General features: G+C 36.7%; 1 protein-coding gene across 5 annotated transcripts in view; it reads left to right on the forward strand.

Annotated features, from left to right (window-relative positions):
- LOC110297693 (solute carrier organic anion transporter family member 6A1-like) overlaps positions 1-20,761 on the forward strand; it is a 109,145-nt gene that overhangs the window by 24,682 nt on the left and 63,702 nt on the right. For all 5 annotated transcript variants that reach the window (XM_021166614.1, XM_021166623.1, XM_021166641.1 and 2 more), the window contains exons 4-6: positions 1,468-1,564; positions 15,535-15,653; positions 19,938-20,047. In XM_021166614.1, the coding sequence (XP_021022273.1) occupies positions 1,468-1,564; positions 15,535-15,653; positions 19,938-20,047 (326 nt within the window). The remainder of the gene's footprint in view (positions 1-1,467; positions 1,565-15,534; positions 15,654-19,937; positions 20,048-20,761) is intronic.

Consider the following 20,761-nt stretch of genomic DNA (forward strand, 5'->3'; position numbering starts at 1 on the left):
TTTGTCCTATTTACAGTGACCTTTGCCTTACAGAAGCTTTTCAATTTTATGAGGTCCCATTTGTCAATTGTTGATATTAGAGCATGAGTCATTGGTGTTCTGCTCAGGAAAGTTTCCTCTGTGCCAATTATTTGGAGGCTCTTTTCTGCTTTCTGTTCTATTAGATTCAGCATATCTGGTTTTATGTGGAGATTCTTGACCCATTTGGATTTGAACTTGTACAAGGACCTAAGAATAGATAAATTTGCATTCTTCTACATGCTGACCAACAGTTGATCCAGCACCATTTGTTGAGAATACTGTCTTTTAATCACTGGATGGTTTGTTTTCTTGATCAAAAATCAAGTGACCATAGGTGTGTGGGTTTATTTTTTGGTCACAATAGTCAGAAATAATATAAAATATTTTGGTGTGACTCTTACCAAGCAAGTGAAAGATTTGTATGACAAAACTTCAAGTCTCTGAAGAGTAAAATCAAAGAAGACCTCAGATGATGTAAAAAATCCCATGTTTTTTGTTCTGCAGAATTAACAAAGAAAAAATGCCCATCTTACCAAAAGCAATATACAGATTTAACACAGTCCCCATCAAAATACCAACTCAATTCTTGACAGAGATAAAAAGAGCAATTCTGAAATTCATCTGAAATAACAAAAATCCCAGTATAGTGAAAACCATTCTCAACAATAAAAGAACTTCTAGGGGAATCACCACCCCTGACTTCAAGCTGTACTATAGAGCCTTAGTGATGAAACTTCATTGTATAGGTACAGAGTCAGATGATTAGGTCATTGGTTGGATAAGATTTATAAATATATAATGTACTTTATATTTACTTTGATAATATCTGTAGTGATATACTAAAGGAAATACAATTAATTTATGTTCACATTGAATATAAATATATTTATGCTATATTAAATATAGATTAAATAACAAAATTATGTTAATAAATAATTATATGATTATCTTATACCTGATTAGATAAAAGGCTATGCCACCCAGTTGTACTTTCAGTCAGTAGTTAGATGGATCTCTGACATTGTTTTAGGTAAAATTAATATTCACAACCACTAAGTACTGAGTAAAATACATGACTTTGGTTATAAGAACAGTCCTCACTCAAGCAATGTAGAGCCCTAACAGGGCAGACTCACTGTTCCCAATGAAGTAGCAACTGAGTATCAGGACTAGCATCAACTATAAGAATATCATCAACTCTTGCATGAATTTATCACGAGTTTCTTGTCACTTTATTTAAACTTATTAGAATAAATTCCAGAAATATATACAACTTTCTCTCTCCCATTTTTTACCCACTCCTATTTCTTCCACTGTATTCCTATCCATCTTCTCTCTGACAAGAGAAGAGCATGAAAAATTATAGATATCACAGATAGTTCATTTGTATTTTATATGACCAAGTACAATTGTTAAGGTATTTTTGTTCTGTGTTTCATTTTCTAGCTATTGCAGATGCTGCACTAACAGTGGGATACTTTCTGGGTTATCTACTAGGAGTAAAAAGTTTTATATTGCCTGTGGAAGAAGCTATGCAAGCAGTGTAAGTCATATTATTGACAATTCTATTTAATTTATGTTGTACAGATCACTTGTTGAATAATACATAGCAACAGTATTAAACTGGTTGATGTGTAACATCATATATGCAAACATATATGTAAACAAAAAATTATACTGTGCATTTGTATTTTACTATTTGAAATATAATTAATATGATTACTTAAAAGTTCATTAGCTTTTTATGTTTTGTTGTTAAAAACATTCAGTACTCATTCAATGCACTACAACAGTAACGATGTGCATGATACACAGAAGGGGATGAAATTTGAAATGTAAATATAGAAAATTTCTAACAAAAAAGTGTAAAAGAAATGTAATGATTGTTTTCAAATCTGCACAGTGGAAGTGGAGGGAGGGAAACCTGATCTGTTATTGGGTGAGGGAAAATGACTGAAGCACTTAGGGCTAACAGAAGGAATGGAAGCAGGCAGCCTCTGAAGGTAGGAGTTTGGAAGGACCCTCCAAAATGCACTAGAGTCCTGGGAGGTGAGAGACTCTCAGGACTCAAAGGGAGGAGCCTTAGATGAAATGCCAGCGAGTAGGGAGAGGGAACTTATAGAGCCTAACTCCAGCAGGAAGACAGGATATAAAGAAGGGAGATGAAGGGTTTTGCAGCCCCATAGGAGGAACAATATGAACTAACCAGTAACCCCAGAGCTCCTTGGGACTAAACCACCAATCAAAGAAAACACACGGAGGGACTTGTGGCTCTAGCTGCATATGTATCAGAGGATGGCCTAGTCGGTCATCAATGGAAGGAGAGGCCCTTGGTCCTGTGAAGGTTCTATTCCCCAGTATAGGGGAATGCCTGGGTCAGGAAGCAGGAGTTGGGTGGGTTGAGGAGCAGGGGGAGGGGGAGAGGATAGGGGATTTTCTGAGGGGACACTATGAAAGGTGATAACATTTGAAATGTAAATAAAGAAAATATCAATTAAAAAGAAAAGTGAGGAATGGAGTTGCCATCCCACAGTCACAAGTCTGGTCCATAATTGTTCCTATCTGAAAGAATTACAGGAATGGAAATTGAGAGAAGCCTGAGGAAAAGAAGGTCCAGGGACAGGGAAAAACTGGGATCTAGCACAAGGGAAGGTCCTAAGGTCTCAGGCTATGGAACACTCACAAAAAGGGACCTAGCATGACCACATTCCTGAAGACCCAGGAAGCACCCAGGAAGAGTCAGATGCAGATATTTGTACCCAGTCAATGGACAGAAGCAGCCTACCCCTGTTGTTGAATTAGGAAGACTGAGGGAAGCTGGGGAGAGGGAGGACCCTGTAGGAGGACTAGCAGTCTTAATTAATCTGGACTCTTGGGATCCCTCAAACACTGGGCCACCAAACAAGCAGCATGCACCAGCTGATATATGGCCCCCAACACACATACTGCAGAGGACTGCAGGGTCTGTGTTCATTCAGGGATAATACACCTAACCCTCATGTGATTGGAGGTCCAAGGGAGTTTAGAGGTCAGGTGGGGTGGGAGGTATAGACATCCAGGTGCAGACGGAGTGGGGAAGAGGTGTGGGATGTGAACCAGTCAGAGGGTGGACAGGGGGCAGGGGAATGAAATATGGAGTGTATAAAAATACATTAATAAAAAAAAGAATGTCCATTACCATTACATTATTACTTCTGATCTCATCTTCTGTTCTTCTTAATGTATTAAGTTTTTATTACATAGTTTTTCACTCAAGGTATTTTTGAGGCTATTGTGAAATATGCTGTTTGATTGATTTCTTTCTTGGCCTATTTGTCATTTGTATATGGGAACTCTCCTAAATGTTTTGTTATTGTTGATTTTGTTTTCTGCTGTTCTGCTGAAAATGTTTATTGGTTGTACACATTTCCTCATGGAGTGTTTAGGGTCTTTTAGTCACAAAACCATATGATCAGAAAATAAAGATTACTTGTTAGTCTTCTTTTTATATTTCTATCACCTTGATCTCCTTCTCGTCTTACTGCTTTAGGTTAGGTTTCAAGTACTAAAATGAGTAAGTATGGAAAGAGCCCTTTGTTCCTGGTTCTAATTTTAGTATCAGTTTCTTGAGTGTATTTCCATTTAGTTGATTTTTTATGTAAATCACCTGTGTTATGTTGAGGTTGGTCTCTTATATCTCCAGAATATCTAGGATCTTTATCATAAGAAGGTGTTTCATTTTTCAAAGTGCTCTTCTGTATCTAATGTAGTTATCCTATGATTTTTGTCATTGTTTATGTGTTTAGCTATATTTATTGAATTAAGTATGTGGAATGATATCTGCATCTCTGAGACTAGGCCTACCTGATCATGGCAGAATATGTTTTGGATATGTCCTTGTATTCAGTTTGCAAGTATTTTATTGATAATGTTTGCACCCATTTATCCATTGTATTGCTGAAAAACCTATGTTACATAAAAAACAGAACATTGACAAAGCCGAATCTAGTGTGCCATCTTGCTTTTGTATACAAAAGAGGCTACAAACTCAGAGGAATAAACATCTTGATTAGAATTTCTGGAAAGCAAATGACAAAAATAATGATATTACAAAGATTAAATCAGTCCAGCAAGATGTCTTATTACATAGAGGCGCTGGACACCAATGCTGAAGACATTTCATTAGAAACCAGGTCCCACCTGATAGAAAGTACAAACTCCTGCAATTTGTACTCTGACCTAATCCTATATCATACACATACATATGCATGCAAAATTGAAAAGTATATTTTGATATGCACTCTATAAAGAAATCAAGTTAGAATAAATGACTACTATATTAATATCTGAATGTTCCAATGAGCAAAATATTCATTGAAATCAGAATTCTAATTGATATAAGATAATCTAATTGATATATGATAATCTAATCATATATTAACAAATATGAATGGATTCTTGGTTAAAATATTTGTTCAAATAGTTTGTCCTCTGACCTGCACACCTGTTCTAACACATATTTAAAGTGCACAGTTGCCTCTTATATTGAAGTATACTCAAATATATTTACCTATTCTGTTAGTCAGTGCTCTCTAGATTAACAGAATTTATAGAATGAATCTCTATCTTTGCATATCTATATCCATGCTATATCTATGTGTTATATACATTATATTATATATGCATTTATATCTTATCTATTATATAATGTATATTATACATATCACATTGTATATAAGTTATTATATACACATATCTATATATGTATATGTTCTGTTCATCCACTGATAATTGCCTCTGAATGGAAAATCATTTGTCCCATCCATGAGGGTCAGTGTCTCAGATGATCTTCAGAACCTGTTTGGTTCCTAAAGAAGTAGGCTCTAAGCCCATGAAGGAGTATATATTTTTTAGGTCAACAACAATCAGTCAAAGAGCAAAAGTTGCCATGGAGAAGTATTTACTATTATAACATAGATTAATATTCCAAATAGTCAGTTCCTTAAAAAGTACAGGCACACACTAAATATTTGAAAAGTTTTCAACATCTTTTAATATTAAGAAAATGAAAATGGAGCCTGCTTTTAAATTCCATCTCAACTTGATCAGAACAGTGATAACTAAGAGAATGGATGCTCTTGAGGATGTGGCAATAGAAAGACCTTTACCCACTGGTGGCAATATAATCTTGGATCATTATTATGGAGGATCCTCGAGAGAAAAATCCCAAAAAATAATGTCCTGAAGAGATGTATTAGCAGTTAAAAGTGCATACCATTCTTACACAAGATCTGGGTTTGATTACAACTGCCTGTGCCTCTTATTCACCTGCAATTATTTATATACATACTCTCACACAAATACACCACACACACACACACACACACACACACACACACAGCATCTTTAAAAGCAAGTATAGATATATGATTTTATGCTTCTATAAAAGGGAAAGTATACCAAACCAAAAATGTATCCTGATATGTAAATTACACAAAGTGAAATTAAAGTATCAATAGCATATTAGATACCATAAAATAGTTAATGAGCTTGTAGCAGGCAATTTGAAAATAAATAGTAGAAAAATAATAAAATAATGAGGAGAAATAATTAGATATTTGGGCATGGATAAAAAACAAATATTGAAATTATTTAAATTCATGTGAGACATCAATATGTCAAAGATATCAAAAGGTTTTCCAAAAAAAATTAGCTAAAATCAAAATTATATAACTATTCAGACACAATAAAATCAAATGTCATACAACAGGTTACATTTAACTGTCTATGGAAATCATACATCTTGCTTTCAGAAATAAAAGGGATATTAAGTATTCAAAAGGGATTAAAAGAAAACAACAAACAAGAGCCCATACTAAAGTATTAATCTACTTCTCAGCAGAAAACTTAAAATCTATGACAATGTATTTAAATTTTATGTTTTTAGTTTTTGAGATTAGAGCATGTTTTCATCACTTCCCTATTCCTTTCCTCTCTCCACACCCTCCCATATACTTCTTCCCACTCCCTTTCAAATTCATAGGTCTTTTTTCTCCTTACTTGATGTTACTTATAAACTCCTAAATGCTTTTGTAGCACTCATTGAAAATGATGTAGATTACTTTAGATTGTTTGGAAGAAAAGGAAACCTATCCTAAAAAAAATATGAACTAATTTACTAAAACTGAGATTAGTAAGTAAAATTTTAAAATGTAAAACTCATAGCTAAAAGTAATTTTATAAATCTGGACCAACATACTACTACACTATACTATACTATACTATACTATACTATACTATACTATACTATACTACAATATAATGTAATATATAATAATATAAACTTTATGCATCAGGCACTTACCTCCATAGAAGAAATGCTATAAAGTTAATAGCTATTTTAGCAATAAAGTTAATAGCTATCTTAAATGTATTCAATACACAAATATCTAAACTATCACATCAATAAAAAACACTGCATAGCAAGCTTTGATGATGCATTGTCACTTTTTGAAAATGAAAATTAGTAAGAAATATAAATGCATGGTGGCACACACCTTTAAACCCAGCACTCGGGAGGCAGAGGCAGGTAGATTTCTGAGTTCGAGGCCAGCCTGGTCTGCAAAGTGAGTTCCAGGACATCCAGGGCTATACAAAGAAACCATGTCTCAAAAAACCAAAAACCAAAAAAAACAAAAACAAAAGAAAGAAAGAAAGAAAGAAAGAAAGAAAGAAAGAAAGAAAGAAAGAAAGAAAGAAAGAAAGAAAGAAAGAAAGAAAGAAAGAACCCAGCTTCTACAGCTTTCCAGCATGGACTGAAGAGCAGAAGCTCCCACAAATCCTCCAGGCCTTTGATGCCAGACTGAGACTACTGAAGTATCCANAAACAAAAACAAAAGAAAGAAAGAAAGAAAGAAAGAAAGAAAGAAAGAAAGAAAGAAAGAAAGAAAGAAAGAAAGAAAGAAAGAAAGAAAGAAGAGAAAGGACGAAAGAAAAGAAAGAAAGAAAGAGAGAAAGAAAGAAAGAAAGAAAGAAAGAAAGAAAGAAAGAAAGAAAGAGAGAAAGAGAGAAAGGACGAAAGAAAAGAAAAGAAAAGAAAGAAAGAAAGAAAGAAAGAAAGAAAGAAAGAAAGAAAGAAAGAAAGAAAGAAAGAAAGAAAGAAAGGAATATAAATGATACCCTAAGAAGGTGGAGGAAGAACCTCAAGAAATGAGTGAAGAACCCACATACCCAGTGCAATGGAAGTCTCTGCTTGTACCTTTGCCCTAGCGTCCCTTCGTTTAGTTTTTCTCTGCTAGATTCAAATTTGCAGGGTTTAGATTAAGGCCTTTGATTCATTTTAATTGACTTTAGGGTGAGAGAGAAAGATCTGCTTTCATCTTCTGCATATGGACATCTACTTTCCCCAGAACCAGTTCTTATAGAAGCTGTCTGTGGGTCTGTGGGTGTAGGGGAAGAGGGGAGTAGAAGAGAACCTGCCTCCTGCCAGAGTTCCTGTGCTCTGGTGAGACCCTGGGTGGGCGTCTGGCTGTGTTAAGCCACTGACACCATACAGCGAGTGGTGGACAAGGGGCAGCCCCAGGTGCCAGGTTCTCAGTCTCTGGCATCCCATGCTGGATATGGTAAAGGAGCTGAGAACAGAGTAGAGGAGTTGAGAACTGAACAAGGGCTTTGGGGTGGCACTTGGCCACAGAAGAAAGGGAAGAGAGGGTAAGGGAAAAGAGGAAAGGTAGAAAGAGAGAGAGAGGCTGGCCATGGCTACGTGAAGAGAAGGGGGAAGGGAAATGTAGAAATAGAGGTAGAGAATAAGAAAGTTGAAAACTTAAGCGAGAAAGGTAAAAGCTTAGAGAGCAAGGAGGGGCCAAACAGCCCCTCTTATAATGAGCTTCTTATCTTGCTGTTACTAGGTAACTGTGTGAAGGAGTCTAGCCAGAAGGCCAGAAGCTTAGGACATTGTCTACATGACCTATAGCCATATGTCTCTCCTGTGGGGGCTGTGGGAGTGGTAACTTAGACTTCAACAGGATCCAGGAGTCCAGGAGACATGATCGAATGCCTTCTGTCTCATGTAGGTGGAAACTACCACCCACCAGGTCCCTTGGGATTCAAGACCTCAGCTCAACTGGAGACCAGACTGTCTGTGCATAGCCCATTACCCCACAGCTCTCTATATTCCAGCCTGTGATTTTTCACCCCTCATTTATAATTAGAAGTCTGCAGTGCAGCTTTTGTTTGTTACCATCTCTATCACAAATACCATGCAATATTAGGCACTCTGAGTCTGTAGTCCACTTAAGATTCAGTATCAAAATATCCAGCATTGTGTTTCCTCAGCCTCTGGAAGTTTAGAGACTTTGTGTCTCCATTTGAATATTAGGATATTTCTTCTAACTCTGTAAATAATGTCATCAGCATTTGCTAAGTATTGAATTATATTTTTAGAAATGATTCAGTAATATGTCTGTTTACAATAAAAGAACTTTTGGAGGAATCACCATCCCTTACTTCAAGTGATACTACAGAGCAATAGTGATAAAAACTGCAGGGAATTGATACAGAAATAGACACATTGATCAATGGAATAGAATTAAAGACCCATAAATAAAACCACACACTTATGGACACTTGATCTTTGATAAAGAAACCAAAAATATTCAATGGAAAAAGAATGCATTTTCAATAAATGGCTATCAGAATGTAGAAAAATGAAAATATACCCATCTTTCACTATATGTCACTTTTCACAAAGCTCTAGTCCAAGTGGATCAAGAACCTCAACATAAAAGCAGGTACACTTCCACATAAAACCAGAGACACTGAAACTTATAGAGGAGAAAGTAGGGAAAAGCCTCGAAGATATGGGTACAGGGGAAAAATTCCTGAATAGAACAGCAAAGGCTTGCGCTGTAAGATCGAGAATCGATAAATGGGACCTCATAAAGTTGCAAAGCTTCTGCAAGGCAAAAGACACCGTCAATAAGACAAAAAGACCACCAACAGATTGGGAAAGGATCTTTACCTATCCTAAATCAGATAGGGGACTAATATCCATTATATATAAGGAACTCAAGAAGGTGGACTCCAGAAAATCAAATAACCCCGTTAAAAAATGGGGCTCAGAACTGAACAAAGAATTCTCACCTGAGGAATACCGAATGGCAGAGAAGCACCTGAAAAAATGTTCAACATCCTTAATCATCAGGGAAATGCAAATCAAAATGACCCTGGAATTCCTCCTTACATCAATCAGAATGGCCTGCTTGTGGACGTTGTACATCGTGGTGCGCACTAGGCTCCGCACCACGATGTACAACGTCCACAAGCAGAGCCCTTGTTTTCGAAGACTGCCCCCCCCCCTGTACACTCCCCTGATTTCCCCTTTGTTATGATTTAAAAAAAAAAAAGCAGAGCTTCTCCATCTGGTGCACAGCTCAGCACACAGCACTGCTGCTTGTGGACGTTGTACATCGTGGTGCGCACTAGGCTCCGCACCACGATGTACAACGTCCACAAGCAGAGTGTATTGGGGACTTTTTGGATAGCATTGGAAATGTAATTGAGGAAATTACCTAATTTAAAAAAAAAAAAGCAGGTACACTGAATCTAGTAGAAGAGTAAGTGGGAAAGAGCCTTGAAATCATTGGCATTGGGGAAATTTCCTAAACCGGACTCCAATGGATCAGGCTCTAAGATAAATAAAAAATGATAAATGGGACATCATGAAACTGGAAAGCTTCTGTAAGGCAGAGGATATAGACAATAGGACAAATCAACAACCTACAAATTGGGGAAAAGTCTTCACTAACCCCACATCCAATACAGGGTTAATATCCAAGTTATATAAAGAACTCAAGAAGCTAACCACCAAGAAACCAAACAACCCAATCATAAAATGACATACAAAGCTAAACAAAAAATTCACAACAGAAAAACCTTGAATGTCTAAAAAGCACTGAAAGCAATGTTTAAAAGTCCTCAGTCTTCTGAGAAATGCAAATCAAAATGACCCTGGAATTCCTCCTTACATCAATCAGAATGGCTAAGATCAAAACCACAGGTGACAGCACATGTTGGCAAGGATGTAGTAGGATTGAAAACTGGTAAAACCAGTCTGGTAATCAAACTGGAGGTTCCTCAGAAAACTGGAAATAGAACTACCTGAAGAACCACTCTACCACATACCTGGGCACATATCCAAAAGATGACCCATGATGTCACAGAGGCAAGTGATCTACTACACTGATAGAGGTCTGATTGTGATAGTCAGAAGCTGGAAACAACCCAGATATCCCTCAACAGAAGAATGGATACAGAAAATGTAGTTCATGTGCACAATGGAATACTACACAGTTATTAAAAATGAGGACAACATGAGGTTTCTGTGCAAATGAATGGAACTAGAAAATATCTTCCTGGGTGAGGTAATGCAGACACAAAAGATGCACAATATGTACTCACCAATGAATGGATATTAGCAAAAAAAAAAAAAAGTACAGAATTCCAAGAATACAATCCACACAACTCAAGAATGCTAACAAGCTGAAGGGCCCAAGTGAGGACACCTCAAAACCACTTGAAAGGAAAAACAACACAATCACAGGAGGACAGGGTAGGATGGAGTGACCTAGATGGGAAAGGTGACAGAGAGGGGAAGAGGCAAACATAATCATGTATTGGGAGTGAGGGAAAACAGGATTGAAACCCTGAGGGCAAGCATGAATAATCTAAAAAGGCAACCTCTGGGGGCAGGGGTAGGAGGTGGGAGGGGGGACCCTCTAAAATATACCAGAGACCTGGGAGGTGAGAGACTCAAGACTCAAATGGAGGGAGCTTAAATGAAATGCCCTACAGTGGAGAGAAGGAACTTGTAGAGTACACCTCTAATGAAAACACAGGGCATGAAGTGCATGGATAGGGTTGCACTCCCACTGTCAAAAACTCGGACCAAGAATTGTTTCTGTCTGAAAGAACTGTAGGAACAAGAATAGAGAAGAGCCTGAGGAAAAGAATGTCCACTGACAGGCTCAAAGTGAGGTCCAGCTCAAAGGGAGGCCTCAAGGCCTGACACTATTACTGATGCTATGGTTTGTTTACAAGCAGGGACCTATCATACTGTCCTTTGCAAGGCCCAAGAAGTAGCTGAAAGTGAGATGCAGATAGTTGCACCCTACCAATGGTTGAATAAGGAAAAGCTGAAAGAAGCTGAGGAGGAAGACTACCGTATAGTAAGCACTCTCAACTAACCTGGACATCCAGGATCTTTCACTGAGCCATCATGCAGGCAAAACGCACTTGGTGATATGAGTCACTTATCACATATGCAGCAGAGGACTGTCAGGTCTGGACTCAGTCAGAGAAGGTGCACCTAACCCTCAAGAAATTGAGGCCCAATGCAGTGGAAAGGTCTTGTGCAGGGGTGAGGTGGGGACTTGCTCTTAGAGATGGTGGTTGGGGGTGTAAGATTTAGAATAGTTGGAGGGTGGACCAGGAGGAAGATAAAGTCTGGACTGTAAAACTGTTTAAAGAATGAAAGAATATGTCTGTTTTCACAATATTCTCCTAACTCATGAACATGGAGGACATTCCATCGTTTATTATTCTCCTTCATTTCTTCTCTAGATCTTGACAGTTTTCCTAGTGTTGTGTGTACTTGACCTACTGAGGATGGTCAAAAAAGTACACTTTTACTTTTATAAGTTTTCCCCTAGGTTCATATTTTGTCTTGGTTCATCTGTTAATGTAGGTGTTTTCTGTTTTTCTTTTGTTTTGTTTTGTTTTTTTGTTTTCAAGTATGCTCATTATTGGTTCTAGGAAAGTCATTTATTTTTTTTTCAATTTTTTATTAGATATTTTCTTCATTTACATTCCAAATGCTATCCCAAAAGTCCCCTATACCCTCCCCCTGCCCTGCTCCCCTACTCACCCACTCCCACTTCTTGGCCCTAGTATTCCCCTGTACTGGGGCATATAAAGTTTGCAAGACCAAAGGGCCTCTCTTCCCAGTGATGGCTGACTAGGCCATCTTCTGCTACATATGCAGCTAGAGACACGAGCTCCGGGGGGTACTGGTTGGTTCATATTGTTGTTCCACCTATAGGATTGCAGACCCCTTCAGCTCTTTGGGTACTTTTTCTAGCTCCTCCATTAGGGGCCCTCTGTTCCATCCAATAGATGACTGTGAGCATCTACTTCTGTATTTGCCAGGCACTGGCATAGCCTCACAAGAGATATCTATATCAGGGTCCTTTCAGCAAAATTTTGCTGGCATATGCAATAGAAATAGATGAGAATGAAGATTTTCAACTTAAAGAATTAATTAATTTTTATGTGCCAATTCTCTATCATACTACCCTGCCAAAGGCATTTAGAATAATAATATCTCAAGATATCTCAGTGAGTCTCCAGGGCGTATTAAGCATCGAATCTTATCATCTTTAAATAAATTAGTTTCCCTTCTTCCTATGTATAATTTTTCTATTTCTTTTCCTCATCCAGCTACTTGGGTTAAGACAGAAGAGCTCTCTTGAGTATATGTGCAGAATTGACACTCATTTTCCATTCTTAACTGCAGAGGAAAGGCTTTCAGATTGCCCTTGTTTAGATCAGGCCTTCCTGTAGCCATGGCTTACGACCCCTATTATACTTGAGGGTACATGGCTCTTCTGATACTTTCTTTGAGATTTAACTAGAAGAGTGGTTGAATTTTTCCATAATATCTTTTTATTAAACTATTTATTTACATTCCAAACATTGCCCCCTTCCTGGTTCCTCCTCCCAGAGTTCCTATCTCCCTACCCCACATCCCTTTACCTCTGAGAGGGTGCTTGCCACACACCTCCACTTCACACCTCCGCAGCACCTCCCTTTCCTGGACATCAAGTCTCTACAGGATTAGGCACATCCTCTCCCCCTGAAGCCAGAAAGGCAGTGCTCTGCTGCATATTTGCCTGGGCCAGGGAAGAGGGCATGTATGCTCCTGGATTGGTACCTTAGTTTCTGGCAGCTCCAAGTGGTCTTGCTTAGTTGACACTGTTGATCTAAAACTTTTAATAAGCATTGAGATAATTATGAATTCTTTGCTCTTTTATATATTTATGCACTTACTAAAAATTATTGACAACAAAGAATTTTGTATTTAAACACCCTCATAGTTAAAAATTGTCCTTCTTTCATATTACATGATATATTTTCTTTATTTCAGTATTAAAACTTCATTTTTTTTTAGTATTTGAATTTTTGTGGATGGTTTAACACTTGTCGTTAAGCATACCCCCACCACATACACACACAAAAACACTTTGAAGCTGAAGAGATAGGTGAGCAGTTATCACCACTTGTTCTTTCAGAGGACCTGGTGATCCCAGCACTTACTTGGTGGCTCACAACCATCTGTAACCACTAGTCCAGGGTGTATGTGACAGTCTCTTCTGAACTCTGCTTATAATGCACTACATACATGCAGGAAAAACACTCATATATATCAATTAAATATATTTAAAACATTTTAAGAATCCAATAATTATTTAAAGTAAACACATATTCTTCCTGGTAAATCCAGCATTCTGATAACAAGCATAGCACTTAGATTTCAACTAAACTTAAGAGTCAAATTGGGAAGCATTATTACTATTCCATGAAAGAAAGCAGCATGCTATGCTGTTTCTCTAGTCCTTTAAACATTTTCCAAAATGTTTGATATAGATTTTACTCAATATGTATTTTAAAACTAGTATATGGGGCTTTCAAACAATTTGCTGAATGTTGTATAGTAGAATCATAATTTTTTAGTTTTCAAACTGCTTATTTCTACCATGAAGGAAATACTTTGATTTCAACATACAGCTGGTACATATGATCACCCTGTCAAAATTGTTGCTTAGCTTTAATAGTTAAAGGTTTTGCATTTAGTTGAGGCCCCAGTTCTTTAAGAGAACAAATACACATAGTATGTGTCACATGTAATATGTTATTAAAACATATACATAGATTCACAGTACCAGGAAATGTAAAACTTGTGGATATTACAAACAACAGGGATCTATGTGATCTATGTATTCTCAAGGGTTTGGGGGATTAAGATGAGCCTGTTCAGCTTAGAGTGACCTCGAAGTCTTTCAAATTAAGGTAGGGAGTTTTTAATTACAGAGATCCTGCTTGACATGCAGAAGGCACTGGGTTTAATCAAAAGGACCACAATAAATAAACAACAATAAACAGATAATAAAAAGAGGGAAATGTCTAGCTCCTATGGATGCTACATATTAACATATGACAATCAGTTATTGAAAACAAAGATTGGGATCATACATGACTGGGGGTGGATATCTATATTCCCCAATAACACCCCCAAATGAAGAGGCATTGCCTCACCAGTGAATACCACTGTGAACACGTCCACATTTGATGAGAGGAAGTGTAAGAAACTCTTCAAATGTTGTAGGAGAAGAGCTCCCCCAGAACAAGCTGGGGCACAAGTGAGCATCTTTCCTACAATGATTGTTAGTGAAGAGTTTACTTCATAATAAAGGTGTATTCAGTTGTATTTTATGTGTGGGAGTGGTTTTGCAGCATATGTGTGTCTGCATGATGTGTGTGAAGTGGTAGAGCATTGAATCCTTTGAAACCTACAGATGACTGTTTGCTACCATGTGGTTACAAGAAACCAAACCCTGTTCCCTGCAAGTACATCCAGTGATCATAATCTCTGCTGGGTCATCTCTCTATCTCCCAGCTAAGATTTCCCATGGTGTGGATTTGAAAATATCATTAATAAAATATTCACTGACTTCTGTAAATCTTATCCCTAAATGATTAAAATAAACAAACATACATATATACATAAAAACAAACAACTCTTGGTAAGTTTGAAAATTATTCTACTGGGCTCAACATTGATTAAAGAGAAGAGATACAGATAGCTCATAGGCACTCTGTGAGACAAAAATTTAGCAAACCCCAGCACAGGGTATTTCATATCCCCTCCCTACCTTGCCACCTACTAAGCTTTGTGAATAGCAAAATTAACCTTAAGTAGAATTCAAATGAGTCCTAAAGGAAAACTGGAAAGAATGCAGAAGTAGCAAATACACTTAGCACAAGGGACCTGAAGGGAGGGATTGCTGGTGTCATGTGTCCTCAAGGGTCAGATGCCATCAACAAGAAAAGCAGTTCAAACTAAGGAGCCAGGTTTCTTGCTACAGAGGTCAGGTGAAAAATTAAAGAAGCCAGAAAAAGAAACAAGTCTTGGTTTTCCAGAGGCACAGATTAAAGGGAGAAAGTTTTTAAATAGGAACAAGTCGGACCTTCTGCTGCCTGAGTCATGATACTGAAAAGGGAAGTGGGTAAATAAGGCTATGATGGGAGAAAAAACAAAACAGTGGCAGTGAATGCTGACAACTGGCTCTTGTCAGCAAAGCCCCCAATTGATAGTGACAAATTACAAGTAAATATAGATAAACAGAAAATTCTAGCAACAAATTATGATTTTTTTAATTAAAGCTCCTAACTGAAATTTTCTCTATTTCTTTGTACAAGTGGACATGTTCAAAGGTTTCGAATATTGCAGAGTGGTTGGTGGAAATCTTTTATTTTTGTTGGTTCAATCCCATTTTTTACAACTTTACCACTGTTCTGTTTTCCATCTAATTTACCCGGTGAGTATAAAAAGAAATATAATTAGTCTCAGTATTTTTTACCCTCTGCTCCCATTCTCAAAGCACAGATTAACTAATTTCAAAATGAGTATAAGCATACTCCCCTGGCATTGCTCTGTGACAAAGGAATATTATCAGTGTTTTGTTGTTGTTTTTATTAAATCAAGCAGGATCATATCCAAATATTATATTTATGAGCTATATTTTTATTTGTATTTATTTGTGTTACTCATTATTTCTTTTTGTTATCTCATTTTATTTGAAGTGCATAGATGCTTTTAAATATAAAAGTATACTCAAATCTATTTAGCCATTGTTAGTCACATTGTTAGTCTATTATAATAGACCATACTGAATGAATCTGTACTATCCATATCTGTGTGTGTATTATTCATATATATATATATATATATATATACACATATATATATAATATTTCATTAGGATGTCTTACAAGTTCTGGTGCATCTAATCCACCATGTCTGTCCCTGAAATCCTGGTCAGTAGTTTCTCACACAATGAGGCTAGATGCCTCAGCCACTCTACAATATATAATGAAATTACAAAGAAGCTCTAATGCCAGTGAAGGAATGGACTTGCTAATAAAGAAGCCAAGAGCAAGCAAGGAAAGAAGAAAAGGGGTCAGTGAATGTTCAGGTTGAGTTCTTAAACAAATAAAAATGAAGGATGAAAGTATAATATACACAAACATTTGAGAAACAGCTGAAACAATTCTGTAAAGGAAACCTCATTACTAACACAGCCTATGTTGGAGCTCATTTTTTTTACCAAGGATGTAGTATATAGCTCTGGCTATATTGGAACTCACTCCCTAGATCATGCTGTCCTTGAAATCAAAGATTCATGTGTCTCTCCCTTCTAATTGCAGGGATTTAAGGTGTGTGCCAACAACATCTAGCTAAATAATCAGTTTTTAAAGAAATACAAATAGACAATGAATATTTGAAGAACATTTGGTATCTTTTCCCATTATGGAAATGCAAATTTATCCTGCATTAAAATTCTATTTCATTGTGGTCAGAGAATCTGTACTCAAGAGAATTAATGCTCATGAGAACATGGGGAAAGAAAAACCTTTACTCAATGCTGGTGGCAATATAAACTTCTAAAGTTACTCTGGAGGTTTCTCCCCAAAAAACTTCAGAACATCTGGGGCTGGAGAGATGTTTTAGCTGCTGAGAATGCACACAACTCTTGCAGAGGACCTGAGTTTGTCACAACTACCTGGACCTGTGGGCTACACAGGAAATTGTTCATGTGCACATATTTTCTAACATACAAATTTAGAAATGATTAGAAATCTTTTCCAAAAACTGAAAATAAAAGTATGATGTTACCTAATTAAATGACTCTCCCATAGGTATGCCTGAGTAGCTGTGAATATTTCCTCATTATTTACAATCGATAGAAGATGGAACTAATCTAGATATTTGTAAACAGTTTAATATGATAAAGAGAGCATAGTATCTATGCACAGAGGAATTTTATTCAGCTGTAAAGAAAAAATAACATCATAAGAGAATCGGGAATTCTTATGTTAAATCCAACCACTGAAACTCAGAAAGTCTAATATCAAATATTTTTTCTTCCATAAGTAGGATATACATATAAAATATTCATGTATCTACACATGCCTGTGAGTAGTATGTGTGTATATGTGTGTGCATTGTGCAGGTGTATTGTGGGTGTGACAACTAGAGAAGTGATGGAGTGAGGGTCTGAAGAGAGCATAAGGGAAGTGGTATAGACAGCAGTGACATACAGATAATACATGAGCAGAATGTGAGACTTACAGGGAGAGGAATCAATGGGGGTGGGTGGTCATGACATGTGGGAGAGCAATAGAGAAAGGAACAAATAAGGAAATAATATGATGATATATACTCTTCATACTGAAAAAACAGTTATGAAATCAAATACTTTGAGTTTTAAAAGTAATTCTAAATTTTTAAGAAAAGTATAATTACCAGATAACATTAAAATTAACCTTTAATGCTAAACTGTTCATAAATGGAAATTTAAACCAAGTGTCTTAGAAAATACCTTTAAACTGAGGTGAGAACTAGGCTTTATCATAAAAAGGTAAATAACTTTTCAAAGTAAATATTTACATTTAAAGCAAAAGATTTGACATATGTACACACACAAGAACCAATGGCAGATAGTTGAGTGTACAGTGAGGTAGGAAATCCATTGGCTTGTATAAGATTTTACACATTGTAAACCAGAGAATTCATATAATTTTATGATAAATTGAAGTCTAAACTTACAAATACCCAATAGCTGTGTTGGGACATATAATGGCGATGTTACAGTGAATTCTCAGGTGAAAATTTCAGTTATGAAAGCATGTATTTTGAGTTTGTAAATATTTTAAATTTTATTAAGGCAAGGACTAAACAATTTTTACACCTCTTGGGTAGAAAGAAAATTTAAAGCCATAACAGTAAAAGATGGCAAACCACTTGAAAAATAAATAATAATAATAATCATCATCATCATAATAATCTTTTGTATCTTTCATAATATAATTTTGTTAACTGTAATAAAACCACTGAACATATAAAAAAAGAAAATGGGCACAGAGCTCAACAAATAATTTTCAACTGAGGAATATTGATGGCCAAGAAGCACCTAAAGAAATGTTCAACATCCTTAGTTATCAGGGAAATGCAAATCAAAACAACCCTGAGATTCCACGTCATACAAGGCAGAATGACTAAATCAAAACCTCAGGTGACAGCAGATGCTGGTGGGATGTGGAGAAAGACGAACACTCCTCCATTGTTGGTGGGATTGCAAGCTGGTACAACCACTCTGGTAATGAGTCTGGTGGTTCCTCAGAAAATTAGACATAATATTACCTTAGGACCCAGTCTCTCCACTCCTAGGAATATATCCAAAAATTGTTCCAACATATAACAAGGACACGTGCAGCACCATTATGTTCATAGAAGCCCAAGTTATAATAGCCAGAAGCTGGACACAATCCAGATATCCTTCAACAGAGGAATGGATACAGAAAACGAAATTCTTAAACAAATGGAAGGAACTAGAAAATATTATCCTGAATGAGGTAACCCATTCACAAAAGAACTCATATGGTGTCCACTCACAGATAAGTAGATATTAATCCAAAAACTCAGATTACCCAAGAAACAATTCACAGACCACATGAAGCTCAAGAAGAAGAAAGACTAAAGTGTGGGTGCTTCAGTCCTTCTTAGAAGGGGGCACAAAATACTCACATGAGCAAATACAGAGTCAAAGTGTGGAGCAGAGACTGAAGGAAAGGCCATCCTGAGACTGCCCCACAGGGAAATCCACCCCATTTACAGTCACCAAACACAGACACTATTATGGGTGCCAGAAGTGTATGCTGACAGGTGCCTGATATAGCTGTCTCCTGAGAGGTTTTGCCAGAGCCTGACAAATACAGAGGTGGATGCTCACAGCCCACCATTGGACTGAGCTCAGTGTCCTGAATGAAGGAGTTAGAAAAAGGACTGAAGGATCTATAGGGGTTTGAAGTCCATAGGAAAAACAACAATATCCAGCTCCCCCCCAAAAGCTCCCAGGGACTAAACCACCAACCTAGGAGTAAACATGAAGGGACTCATGACTCTAGCCACATAAGTAGCAGAGGATGGCCTTGTCTGGCAGCAATGGGAGAAGAGGCCCGAGGTCCTGTGAAGAAGGCTAGATGCCACAGTATAGGGGAATATGAGGGTGGGGAGATGGTAGTGAGTGGGTAGGTGGGCGAACACCCTCATAGAAGCAGGGGGTGGGGGTGGAGTGGGGGGTTCTAGAGGGGAAACCTAGAAAGAGGATAACATTTGCAATGTAACTAAGGAAAATATCCAATTAAAAAATGGGAAAAAATAATTTGTAATACATAAAAATCATTTTGGAGGGGCCTTTTTTGAGGTGTTTCATTGTATGTTATTTATTGAATATGGCTATTGAATTCTCCATTAAATTATGAATTGGTTCAGCCATAGATACCACATTTTCAGCAGTTAAGAGCCACATAATGGATACCTGCAAATGTGAAAATTTTTCATTATCAAAGAATTGTTTTTGCAAAGCACTACTGTTGTTGAAGAATTTGCCTTCTAGAACACACATTAGTTTTATTGTGCTTAATATAACTCACTTGCCATTCCATGAAAAATGTGATTATTATAATGTGTGCAAATGAATGATGTATATATTCACACTGACTTTGATATAAGTAACAATTATTTTCCTTGTGACCTACAGGTGCACACAAGATAAGACTTGAGAAAAGTAAGGAACCTTCCAGAGTTGACAGGAGACTTAAAAATAAGGAAATTGAGCCTAATTTGAAAGGTGTTCTTCATGCTACTTGGGTAAAGTAAAATATTTCATTTAACAAGCCAGTTAACTTGACTGGTGTAATTTTCTTATAGAGTTAAGAATATGACAAAGTGTTTAATTTAGATTTGCATGAAAGGTTTGAATCTTTTAGGAAAATTAATAAATTACACATTTTCCTTATAATGGAAAGAAATAGCTTCCTTATTTGATATGGCTAAAGACAGGTGTAGTGTTAGAGGATTATGATGAACAACTAGTAATTTTTATTTATTTTTAATTGATTTAATACAATTTAGTGTTTATTACCTCTGCATAAATAAGCATGACATTTAACAAAATTATATAAATAGGAAAAAATCTGTGTGTCAACACAAAGCCTACCATACACACAAATAATATCACAATATTTAAACTAAAATCCTTTGTTTCTGTAAGTCCATCATAGTAACAATAGGCATAGGGATGCACCTGGAATCCCTCCCAATTTCTGAAATTCCTATTAGAATATTTTTTTTCTATTTATAACATTCTTTCTGCGAGATTATAATTTTCACATGCATTTTCTTTTTTTTTAATTTTTAATATTTTTTATTACATATTTTCCTCAATTACATTTCCAATGCTATCCCAAAAGTCCCCCATAGCGCTCCCCACTTCCCTACCCACCCATTCCCATTCTTTTGGCCCTGGCATTCCCCTATATTGGGGCATATAAAGTTTGCAAGTCCAATGGGCCTCTCTTTCCA

The sequence above is a fragment of the Mus caroli genome, chromosome 1 (assembly GCF_900094665.2).
Source record: "Mus caroli chromosome 1, CAROLI_EIJ_v1.1, whole genome shotgun sequence".
NCBI lineage: Eukaryota > Metazoa > Chordata > Mammalia > Rodentia > Muridae > Mus > Mus caroli.